Source organism: Atta cephalotes (assembly GCF_000143395.1).
Source record: "Atta cephalotes unplaced genomic scaffold scaffold00014, whole genome shotgun sequence".
Classification (NCBI taxonomy): Eukaryota; Metazoa; Arthropoda; class Insecta; order Hymenoptera; family Formicidae; genus Atta; species Atta cephalotes.
Window position 1 is genome coordinate 5905116 of NW_012130078.1, and position 12610 is coordinate 5917725.

The following is a 12610-nucleotide window of genomic DNA, read 5'->3' on the forward strand; positions in this document are numbered from 1 at the left end:
TAACTAAAACTAACGTACGTATAATTAGTAGTAATTATAAACAAAGTTTAAGTTATATATATATAATATATACTATATATATATATATATATATATATATATATATATATATATATATATATATACATATATATATTCATTTATCTTGATAACAATTATCTTTTCGTTTTTCATTTTTAGCAAATTTATATTAACAGCTATAATAGAAAGATGGATAAAATTTCCATATCTTTATAAAAGTATACAAGGACACATTGAAAATGAAACGGTAGAAGTATTGTATACTCGTAAGTCATTAGGTGTTATCATACTTAAAGAGGAAAATGAAAACATTTTATTTTTTCGATTAATACAAACTTTAATTGCTGGCAACTCTGTCATTGTAATGTTTGATGCAAACTTCTGTAATCCGTCATCATATTACGACATGTTTTCGACGTGTGAAATACCTCTAGGTGTTATAAATTTATTGTCACATGAAAATATAAGTTCGCTGGAACTTAAATTATGTTTAGAAGATTATACAACCTATGCAAATAGATATTTCTTGAAATGCACTTCGGTGGAGACATATGTTGTTCCATTTATGAGACTTACTATACCAAATCGATTATAATCCCTCTTCGATAATGTATGATATGGATATAGTATTAAAAGAAATATGTCTATAAGTATAAACATTTTAATACATTTATTTTTAATATTTCAGAAAAATAATTTGTTAATGATTTCAAAAAAATAATTTGTCATTTAATTAACTAGTGAAAATAAATAATTTATAGATAATCATATTATATTTTGTAAATAAAGATTATAAATATTCATGCAGATTATGTTTTTATTCATGTACTTTATTTGTATACATGTGTAGAAAATTGTAAAATTTGTCATAAATGTAATGCTTTCACTTATATATTATTCATGTTTGTAAAATGAGTTTTCTATAGATATTGATTTTTAATAATTAAAAAAAATATATTTTTGTTATTTTTGATATTCTTTTCTTTTCGAATATTTCATATATGCAAATATAGATGCAATATAGATGCAATATAGAATTAAATAGCTAGAAATGGCTGGGATAGATAAATAAAGGAACATGTTAATTTTTTCTGTAATATTCTTTATTACGTATATCCATTTTAGACTTTACTTCGCATCTGTATGCAACGAATTAGTCATTGTTAATAATTATATGGATCAGCATTCTTTCGTATAATTATTTTTGTAACGTTCCTTGTTTTTTAATATAATTACTATTTGACTGATATAAATGCGTTATAAAATAATTCAGATAATATCATTTTAGTCCATTCTTAAAATATCGCTAGTAAAAATTGAATATCACCCAGATAATTAGAAAAGAAAATGCATATTAATAAATAAAAAGAATGGCATTAAGACATTTTCTTTTCTGAAAATCAGGACGAACTAAATATCAAAAATCCAATCAATAAATCTGCAAACTATATCATCATTAAACAATATTATACAATTCTTCTGTTAATCCTCAGCACTCATCTCATTTATAAACTGGATTGAATTTTGTTGATTTTCTAAAAGTAAAAATATAATTTTTCTCTTTTATATTTATTGAATCCACAATTAACAATGCATTAATAATTTAAGTTAACAAGAATTAATTTTTTTAAATTCTTAATAATCCCATAGGCAATTATCCGAAAATAAATATATGAGTGCAAGGGATAAAAATATGAATGATTATCAATATACAGAGAAATTTGTGTATGTGTAAAATTTATAAATATATAATTAATAATTAATAATTATATATTTATAAAAATTTAATATATACTAAAGAATTAAAAAAAGATCCAAGAGACTACAACATGAATAAAATTGAACCCAAGTCTAAGGATGCATAATTATACATTCTTATAAGAGATTTATATTCTCTTGAATTTTCGTCCTAAATATAATTTATGTGTATATAGAAGGTGAGTATTTCACAAATAAAATTTCTGTATATCAAAGATATTATTCATATTAGTATAAACGCATGCAAAATTATTCTGATATAAACGCACGCAAATAATTGCCAGAACAATAATTCAAATATCAAAATTATTTCTGCGATGAACTAAACTTGCACTTTCTAGTAACAACACAGTTACGCATTCTCCACCAATAAGGATGTCTCTAGTATTATTATTTTGCTTTTCAATATAACGAAATATAATAATCAAACATCTACATTAAAATACATCCGATGTACTTGTCTCATATTCTCAAGAATTTTTATAAAAAATATTGCTAATCGGCGTTTTGATTAGATCAAAAAAACATAGATATATATACTACAATAGCTTCTAGCATACTTTATGAATATATACGAGATAGTCGAACAATTTGATACTAGTTGAGCCTCTCGATTAATAATAAATGAGAATGTATCAATGATTCGCTTAATTTGTCTTTCGGCTACTATATCTTTGTAGTATTTTTAATATTAAAAAAGAATTACATGATCGATATTAAATGTATATTATCTGTCCATGTGTAAAGTATTGCACTAAAAACACTGACAATTTACGATGACAGTGATTTATTTAGATCTCTCGAAATTGTCACTTCCCCATGTTCTCTGGCAGTTTACTTATTAATGATATGTTATTAGAGTATAAATGCAGATCTATGTGACACGAATAATGCGTTTATCTTATTTAATACTATCAGATTATTAACCATTTACTGGAAGTGCGGACATAATTATTCATTAAGCACGTAATTAAATAGAAATATAAAATGTATCAATCCATTTATTGTATATGTTCTATATTAAATTGGCACTTGTATAGCTATATACGAAAATAAGTTATATCTGTAATCGATGTAAGGAAGAAGTCTGCATAAGTTTATTTCGCGTGCGTAAGCTTAAATCCTGTGAAGAAAAAGCATTTGTTTGATAGTTGCTGTTATGCTCTATCACTGCCGACAATTCGTCCCTTCTGATAAGTGACATAAATTAGGCCACAAAACTAAAAAATTAGCGATTTTAATGCAGTACTTCATACATAAAAATATTTCGCAAGCATGAGATATGCATTCTGTTAATTTCGCAACGCTATTAAAAGAGCATCAGTAATCATTACCTATAAACATGATTCTTCTGTTGATATTTGTACATATATGTATATGTTTTGTCTAAAGAGACAATATTAAAAAAAATTTTTTAGCATCTTAATCCCGAGGCAAACATAAAAAGCCACAAGTTGTATATTAAAAATCATAAAATTTGCTGATAAAACTTTATTAGCGCTTATAACTTGATACTACTTTTGTAACTAAAACGATTCGGTCTTTCTTAAACACTCGTAAAAGAAAGATAATCTTCAAGCGGATAATTCCTCATATTAAAATTAATAATCCTTTTCCAAAAATCTGATGATTATATCGTCAGATCTAGAAAGGCATGTACAACAAGGCCTATCCATTTAAGACACTTTTTTTTTAAAGTAGCAGACATGTCAGAAAACTCGAGTTTCGCCAGTTCTGCTCTATGAATCTTGTCATATATATTACATAAAATAGATAAATTTCAACTACTTAATTCTTTTATGCAATTGTTCCGTTTTTATAAAAAAACCTATAAATGGCAACTTTTCTACTTTCACAGCAGCTGTAATACCTACTTTTTTGGCGAATTCAATAATCTTACTCGCTCTTTTTCCTCTTCGCTGACAAACACTCTAGTAAATACTATATCACCTGTGCTAAGCGTTTGGCAAGCCACACTAGTTCCAGCTTGACGATCCGTTCGCGGACTGTCGGTCTTATCCTCTTGACACGTACAGACGCATTTGATAGGCGATGAATCCGCATTGTTGAGGGAAAGCTGGTCAGTCGCGGAGCTTGTAACAGCTGACAGTATGGCTTCCAGTTTCTCAATCTTCTCCAGTTTATCCATCCGACCGTCCGAGAGTATTTCATCCATCATTTGCATTGACTCCGTTAGACTTGGAGTATCGGCGTTCCGTGGCGACAATATGCCACCTAAAAATTAATTTTTAGATCTTCAAACTATGCTTATCATACAAAATTGCCAAAAATATAAATCCATATTTTCATAATTTTAAAAATTATATAAAATGTATATTTTTAAAATGTATATATTTTTTACAATATATATTTTTTTCTTTATAATTTTAAGTAGTGATTTTTTTTAACTTAAAATGTGATATTTTACCAGAATGAGAATTTTCCGATGTGTAGCTTTCCAAACTTTGATATTCATGATCATCCGTTTTATCGTCGTCGTCGTCATCGCTGCTATCAACTTTATCCTGGCCCATGTTCTCTAGCTTTTCCAATTTTCTAGCAACTTTATAACTTCCTTTGAGCTTTTCCTTTTCATCTTCGGTAAGATCCAAATAACGAAGAAGCCGAATTTCACGGTTACTTAGTACGATATTTTTACTCGTTGCTTCTTCCATTCTCTTTTTCAAATCTGATAATTCGGTCGCGATCTTTCGTTGCTTTTTACGCGCTTTTACAATTGCCGGTCTTATGTGCATTTGAATCTGTTCTTCGCAAAGCTCTGCAAAAAGACTTTCTTGTTCCGGCTTTATAAGTCTGTCAATAACAAACAAAATTATTTGTACTAATCTATTATTCATGAGAAGAATTAATTATTTACGAAAAAATTACGAATAAGATAACACACCTAGACATAGCATTATAAACTTGAGGTACGAGACTTAAAACATCGCTACTCGCATAAATTAGCATCTCGCGAGTAATAGGTCGTCGAGACCAATAACGTTGATCCTTACGATAAATATTTTTCAATTGTTCCTTTAGCGGATTACACGGAGCACCATAATGATCGCACAAAGTGTTCAAATTAACATTTTTAACTTTGTACACAGGCTTCCCCGTATCTTGAAACTGAAGCACTGCGTGCGCAGCCTATAAAAGATTGCCATTTCATATTACATTTATGATGATACGTTATTTCTATATAAAAAAAAGGACATTAAGTACCTGTGTGTCAAAAACATTCGTTAACGTAATATTAAATTGATTGTATAGATTGACACTGTCATTTCTACAATCATGAATCACCTGCAAAAATGAACACAAGTTTATATATTCGAAGACCCTTTATAAATTAATATCTGTATGTATTTTTATCATATATTGTTGTATATTTTTACCTTAGTAACATGAGGATGTTCCAATAACTTCTGGAGACCACCAGCTTGAATGAGGCCCGGGCACGTGACCAAATCGAATACATACGCTTGACCGCTCATTGTACCGATTTGTACAAGAGTCAGCTGTCCTCTAACACCAAGATTTATGCCCTCGCAATCAAAAGAAATGACTACCTTGCCGTCAGGCGGAGGCTTTCGAGGATTTATTATATCTTCTGTAACTTGAAGACTTTCCCGCAAAGTCGCTATCACCTTGGTCTGCTGTAATACCTTCAATTTCCACGCGTCGCCCATCTGGGCGGCTTGCAGACTGCGATCTCGTTCTGTATTATCTGCCAGAGTTCTCATAACGATCGTATTAAATCTCTGTTTCAGAGACTGGTGCTGCAAACTCACGGGCGGTGAATTATTATTGCTTTCAACAGCAGGTGATGTGCACGCGTTCTGTAACGAATTAGGTTGAGATGTGGTGTTATTGCAGACACTTTCCAATTGATCCAGAGGTGGTTGAGTGAGTTGGATCTTGCTCGGCGGAATAATCGGCACCACATTGTTTGTGTGAGCTACATTATTACTCTGATTGCGTTGATGGCCGCTTGAAATCTTTGTTTTCGCGACTGCAGGTTCCATCACGGAAGATTTCGGTCGGCTTATCAACGTCACCAGATTCGTTTGCACGTGAAAAGCGTCTGGGAATATTTTTATGAAAGTAGACAGATCCTGCGACGTCTTGAATATACTCGTCCAGTTTTCGTGGGAAAATTTCTCATTGACCATATTAAATAACTGATCTATAAGAATCGGACCCTTTTGCTCGATGCATATACAGAAAAAGTCCAATAGTTTCGCCGTGACATCCGGATCTATCGGAATATCTGGCTCCAGTTCATGAAAGGGCTCCGGCTTCATACCTTCATATTGTTTCAATATTACATTATCTTCGCTGACTACGAACGCATCGGGATACTTCATGAGAAAATCACGAAATTCTTTATAGTGCTGACCGGATATATGCCTGACTTCCGGCGAGGCTTGCGATCGATGGCCCAAGAGACTTTTAATAGGCACCTCGGTACCTACTCCATATTGTAATAGCTTATTAGTAAAGTATTCTACGGCCTCGCGGGCATAGTCGCGTTTACCCGATTTATTTCCGCTCTCTTCTTCCACGATTGGTTGAAATGTATTGACGGATACATACTCGCCGTCGATCAGAAAAAGTGCCGGATACTGCGCTAGAAATTTCTTAAGGCCACTTTGCGAACCTCCCGCTATTTGACGCATTTCCTTCGTGAATCCTTTAGCCCCGAACTGGCAACTTAGGTCGTGTAATGTACGTGGACCACCTTTGTCCATCAATCGTTCAAAAAAGAAGAGAAGAGTCATGTTTCTGACCATTTCGTACTCGGAGCTATCCATCTTTTGTATGTATAGCTGTACAATCAAGAAATTTATATTTATCACATATACTTTTTTCCTTTGAAATATGTCAAGACATTCCCTATAAAAAAAAATATCAATTTTGTCGTGAATATTAAATTTTAAGATCATTATACTATTTCTAAAAATTTCTTCTCATCATTCTATTTCTGTATTATTATTTAAAATTTGAAAAAACGCTCCATATGGAATATTTATATGGAGAGAAAAATTAAAATAATAAATATTTATTTATCAACTTTCTAATTTTTCTCTCCATATGAAACATCTTTTCAATTTTTTAATAGATTCTATATACATATGGAGAAAAAACTTTTTAAATGCTATCCCATAAATAGGATGATCAGAAGAAATGATTTAACTAGTCGAATTCTTCTTAATATTGTACTTACTGTCATAGTAAAATTGAAATACCAAAGACAAAGGCACATCACTAATCTATCACCATTTTGTTTTCATGCCTTTCTTGTTCTTATGCAAAAAATATATAAGGGATTTGTCCACGATTAATGAATATATCTACTGAAATTGAGCGATTTCCAATTGAAGTAAATACTCCCAGAACCAGCATAATGGAGGAAAAGGCAGATCTGAAAAAATTGTTTGGATGCTTCAAGGTATACATTGCATCATGAATATGATAAGACTTGTCAAATATCAAACAAACCTTAGTCTCAACATAGATAAAATTGTATTATAATAATCGCAGTCGGTCTCCAGTCATTGTTAATCGTCTCTGTTGTTTAGAAACGAATGGCTGGATGTTATAAGATCTTCCTTCTCCTCTTCTTCCTACTCCTCTTCCTCCTGCAAATGAAAATAAATATTAACAGAATTATCTCTACAGTATACTAGAAGGCTTTCCAGTACGATCTGACTCGGAAAATGTAAACATCTTATACAAGTAACGTCAAGAGCTACAATTCGCAGCTTGCATCACATGAATATCAATGAGATGCAAACAAGTGTCATGTCGCGGGATATGTTTAAGACATATGTCTCTGCATATCTGTCTAAACGACAGCATTCCATATCGCAACTGTGCGGTTCATCTGAAAGTGACCTCAAGGATTGAATCTCGCGAATCTACATTAAAGATACATATCTCTTGACAGTGCGATTTTTTTACAGGTCAGACGGCTCTCACGAGAGAGACGGGAAGGCGAGACGGTGCGCGGGTGTGCAGTGTTCCCGAGGGTCGTCGCGACCTCGAGCACTCTTCCTACGATTGGACGGTTCTCGCGGTCGGAGCTGCTCGCCATATCCCGTCTCTCATCATCGACGAACATCGGCGATATACCTTGACGGCGATGCACAGTAGAATCGCAGTTAACCCCAAGGCGGCGCGATACGTAGCATATCCCGGAGCGTATCCAGTACACCCGATGGACCTCTCCGCTTGGGAAAGATACCGCCAGAGGGACCTCCAAGTCTTCGAGTGGCCCTGCCCGGGCGGTGCGAGCCGTCACGTCACGCATTTCATTATACTGCTTTGAGCGTTCCTAATTAATCCATCCGTCGAGCAAATGTGGCTCTCTGAAAATAAATAGCTACGATAAAGTGACTCAATACCTGATTCAGCATATTCGACAGTTTCTTTCATTTTTAATTTTATTTTCTCAATTATATGGAATCTCGATTGATGATCTGTAATTGAATAAGATATATTAATGCTAAAAGTTGTATGAAAATTTAAATATATTGATTAGTGTCATAAATTAATTTGATAATTTATTATTGTTATATGATATTTTATAGATAACTGTTGAAAATTTTTCTCAGAATTTTTCAAAATCTCTAAATAATTTTATCTCTTTAAAAAAAATTTTTTAGATTTTTTTATACAAATTAGAATACTACTTTTCAGAAGTGCTGAAAAAGTCCACATTTCTTCTAGAATTCTTCATTATTCTGAAGTATTCTAAGATTTTTAAGAATTCTCATTTTATTATTTCTAATAAAATCTTATAAAATTTGAAAAATTAAAGATATCTTTTCAAAATAGTTATAGAATGAAAAATCTTAGGATCTCAGAATATATCAGAATTGACATTATTTAAAAAATGTTTATAGATTCGACTTTTTTAATAATTTTTTAAAAAGTTCAAATTTGTATCAAAATTCTGAGGAAAATTTTCACCAAGAAATATTATAGATTTATATTATTATATTGTGTATGTTTGAATTTTATTTAAAATTATTTTTATCATTATAAACGATCGGTTAGGATGTTTATATCAACAGTAGATAAAGTTATATTAGTCGATAATGTCTATATCTTTAATTATATCTAGACTCTCTCTCTCTTTCTCTCTCTCTCTCTCTCTCTCTCTCTCTCTCAGCTGTCTCTTTTTCTGTCTAATTAATAATAAAGTGCATTTTTATTAGATTGGATTTAAATAAAATGTTTTTCTATCGAGCTCTTCTGTATTAAATGAAATTAAAAACTGTAAGAAAATTAAAAAATTTCTCCTTGAAAAGCAATATATTAAAGCTTGCTACTAATAATTTTGGTTTCACTTTATGGAAGATTTAATTATATCCAATTTTGTTTAATAATAAAATAAACATTTCAGTGACCGAACATGTATCTATGTCCGGATATTTACACAAACTTTATTTATTTAGCTTATTATTACTCAACTCAAAAACGTTTTCTAAAATATAATATTATAATTTGTTATCTTTGATTACAATTAATTATATAATACTGTAGTCAAAAAAGCATTTGAAATTAATAATAATAAATTTTGTGTAAATTTCCGGACATAGATGTCCAGTCACTGGGACGTTTATGAGCTTTTTACATCGACATGGCATAATAGATTTATTATGAAACTGTTAGCATGCCTTTTCGTCAGATTTTGTGTACTATACATACAGATCATTCTCTTTCACTACTTTTTTCTGATAACTAGAAAAAAACATTAGAAAAAAAGAAAACATTCATCAGCAAGCGACATACATTACATGACAATATTTAGTCAATAATAGAGATCAGTGTTATCTGGACAATTAGCGAAGTCAGAACTGCTTTCTAAATATGTCTAAGTGTTATAATAATTTGTTTAATAAATATAAACGTAACAACAAATTTTTTCAGAATATAACGAGTTATGAGATTTAATCGGGCTTTACTGTTTAGAGAGAAAGTTATTAATTCAATTGTTGTAAATGAAATTTTTTAGTGCGCTTGATAAGAATCGAAAGAGAAAAAATGTTAAAACCAGAGTCGTACGATAGTGCTAAAAAAGTTGTGGAGGCGCAAGTCATCGCAGCGATGCAGAAACAAGGTTCTCCTTAATTATATCAATTAGCAAAGTATAATTTTTAATTAATTATTGTATTTTTTATTTAATGACAAATACTTAAAATAATTATTTGTAATATATATTTCGATACGTAAATTTTGATTAATTTATAAAAGTTCATGTATCTTTACTGAAACGCGTGAATTGGTTTCAATTTTCTTTTTTTTTAAAGAAAATATGCATGATCGGCTTCAGTAACGACGAAACTTAAGATGTTAATTAAGATGTTAATAAACTTGTATAAATTTTCTTGAAGGATACACTTTGAACGCTGTAAATAATTATGATGAGAATCTGCTGCACATAAGCGCGGCGAACGGTTGTCTCGGTATTGTAAGAGAAATTTTGAACCAGAAGGAGAACTGCCGTGTCATAGATAGAAAGAATAAATTTGGATGGACCCCATTGATGCAAGCAATTCGTAATGGAAATATCGACACTGTGAAATTGCTTTTAGAGAGAAACTCCGACGTTAATCAAATGACTTATCTTGGTAAGCAAGCAAATAATTACGATTACAGTTAATAATTCTTGGTATCCAAATGAAAATTTTAAGATGATTAATTAAAAATTTTGTTATAAAGCTTTAGAAAATAAATTATTTTGTAAAAGTCATATTACCAAATTAAATATTAAAATAAAAAATTTTGAAATAAGAAACTGACAACGCGGTGTTGTGACGCTATTTTAAATAGAATTTTTTCTTTCTATTTTAATTACTGTAGGCATGTCGGTCCTTGGATTAGCTGCTGCGATCAGTAAGGAGATGTTCGAAACGGTGTACAACGCCTGTCCGGACGCGTTAGCAAACACAGCTAACGATGACATTACTCCATTATGCGTGGCTGCCATGAAAAACGACAAGGAATTGTTCTTAAGATTGTTGGAATTAGGCATGCCGTCTTCGACTACCAGTTAGATGATTTTTTTTATATAAAAATTCCTCAATCAATTTATTTATGACTTATGTAATATAAAGCTTACAGTTATCATCCATTTCTTCAATTGTGTTATGCAAAATTGATAAACATATTTATCGTGATAAAAAGAGAGATTGAGAGAGAATCATGATTATATATAATTAATCCTTAATACACACGATTGAATCATTCGTTCCTGCACTTTCTTTTCTTTAAAATACTAGGAGCATCTAACGCTCTCTATTCTTTTTTTCAATATTGCATTATTTTACAAATACATTTTAAAGATGTTACAGAATACGTAAAAATCACTTAATAATTTTTATATACTCGTAAGTGTTAAAAATTAATAGATACGAATGATTCATTATGCGTACTAAGAATTATAAAAATTTAATAAAAGATACATCAATCTAAACTGAAGAAAAAATAAAAATATTTAAAGATATTTTAGGATATTTTTTATCATAACTAAAAATTTGATAAACGCTACAGTTTAATTTTCTACTACATCGCAAAATTAGACCATATTAAGAAAAATATTATCTATTTTTGCCGATTGTATTTTTTATGCTTGCTATTTTTTCCTTTATCTATCTTTTATGTAAAACGCAAAGAAACTATGTCTAAAGAAATTCATGTATTAAGCGCAGATGGGTACACTCGTATTATGATGAAGCATTCCACAGTACCGGAAATAGCCACTCTGGCGAACGAAGAAATGGCCATAGATGATTATTGGAATGATACATCAGATAACATCGAAATCATAAGTGAAAAAGATATCAACAGTACGACAGAAGATCGTTCTATTTCAAATGATGACGAAAATAAAGGAGAAAAACTCAAGCTGCATTTGTTACGATTTGCGGTAGAATCCGATAAGCAAATTAGCAGAATATCACCAAATTTAACCTATGATGTATTCACGTTTCCAAAAGCAGATTTTGAAAAGGACAGTCTTATAAAAAAATCAGACGTTTCCTTAAATGAAAATGCAAACGATGAAAATAATTTGAAAAAGAGTTCGGCGACGGACGAGGATGAGCTTGAATCATCTCCAACTGGATTTCAAAGGTAGAAAGGCAATTACAAATTTAGTAATTATTTATTGAAGGCAGAATACTTTCTCTACAAATGTCTGTTAAAATAATATTTCTTAGATATATATTTAATATATTTAAATATTTCAAGATAATATTTAATGAAACAAATTCGGTTTTTATAGATTACAATCAGTACGACCTGTCGATCTCGACATAAAAAATCTCTCGTGCAATTTTAACGTCACTCTGGGATTCACACCCGAATTCAGCCCTGTCAAATCGCCTAACGTACCCCCTGATGTTAACGAGGAGAATGTATTTGGCGAAAATACCCCAACACCACCGCGTTGCAAAACGCCACCGAAGGGAATGCTTTTGAATTGGCCACAGACGAAAATGATCATGGTATTGAAACGCTTCGGATTGAGTCAACACATCCCTATATTTCTTGAACAGGAAGTATGTTGAAAGAATGTATATTAGAGTTGTTAGAGAGTGTACAAGGATAGTGTTTCTTTTTGCAATTATAATTAATATATGTTTATTAGCATAATTTTTAAGTATATGCGATCTATTTTATTTTATTTTAGGTAGACTTTGACTTATTTCTAACACTTATGGATAACGATTTGATAGAGATCGGTATTGAGCACGAAAAAGATAGACGCGATTTGCTGGAAGCAATAAAGGAATGTATTAATCATAAAACATATTAA

The 12610-nt window shown here is 30.9% G+C and overlaps 2 protein-coding genes and 1 pseudogene across 2 annotated transcripts; 2 read left to right on the forward strand and 1 right to left on the reverse strand.

Moving 5' to 3' along the window:
* Positions 1-616, forward strand: part of LOC105617827 — a 1121-nt pseudogene extending 505 nt beyond the window's left edge.
* A 3033-nt stretch (positions 617-3649) lies between these two features.
* LOC105617828 lies at positions 3650-6596 on the reverse strand. The gene is made up of 5 exons (XM_012199379.1): positions 5178-6596; positions 5005-5085; positions 4685-4929; positions 4208-4593; positions 3650-4014 (listed from the first exon to the last, which is right to left on the reverse strand). The coding sequence occupies exons 1-5, from the start codon at positions 6594-6596 to the stop codon at positions 3650-3652; spliced, it is 2496 nt and encodes an 831-aa protein (XP_012054769.1).
* A 3238-nt stretch (positions 6597-9834) lies between these two features.
* LOC105617922 lies at positions 9835-12610 on the forward strand. The gene is made up of 6 exons (XM_012199457.1): positions 9835-9910; positions 10185-10421; positions 10654-10842; positions 11502-11925; positions 12077-12353; positions 12485-12610. The coding sequence occupies exons 1-6, from the start codon at positions 9835-9837 to the stop codon at positions 12608-12610; spliced, it is 1329 nt and encodes a 442-aa protein (XP_012054847.1).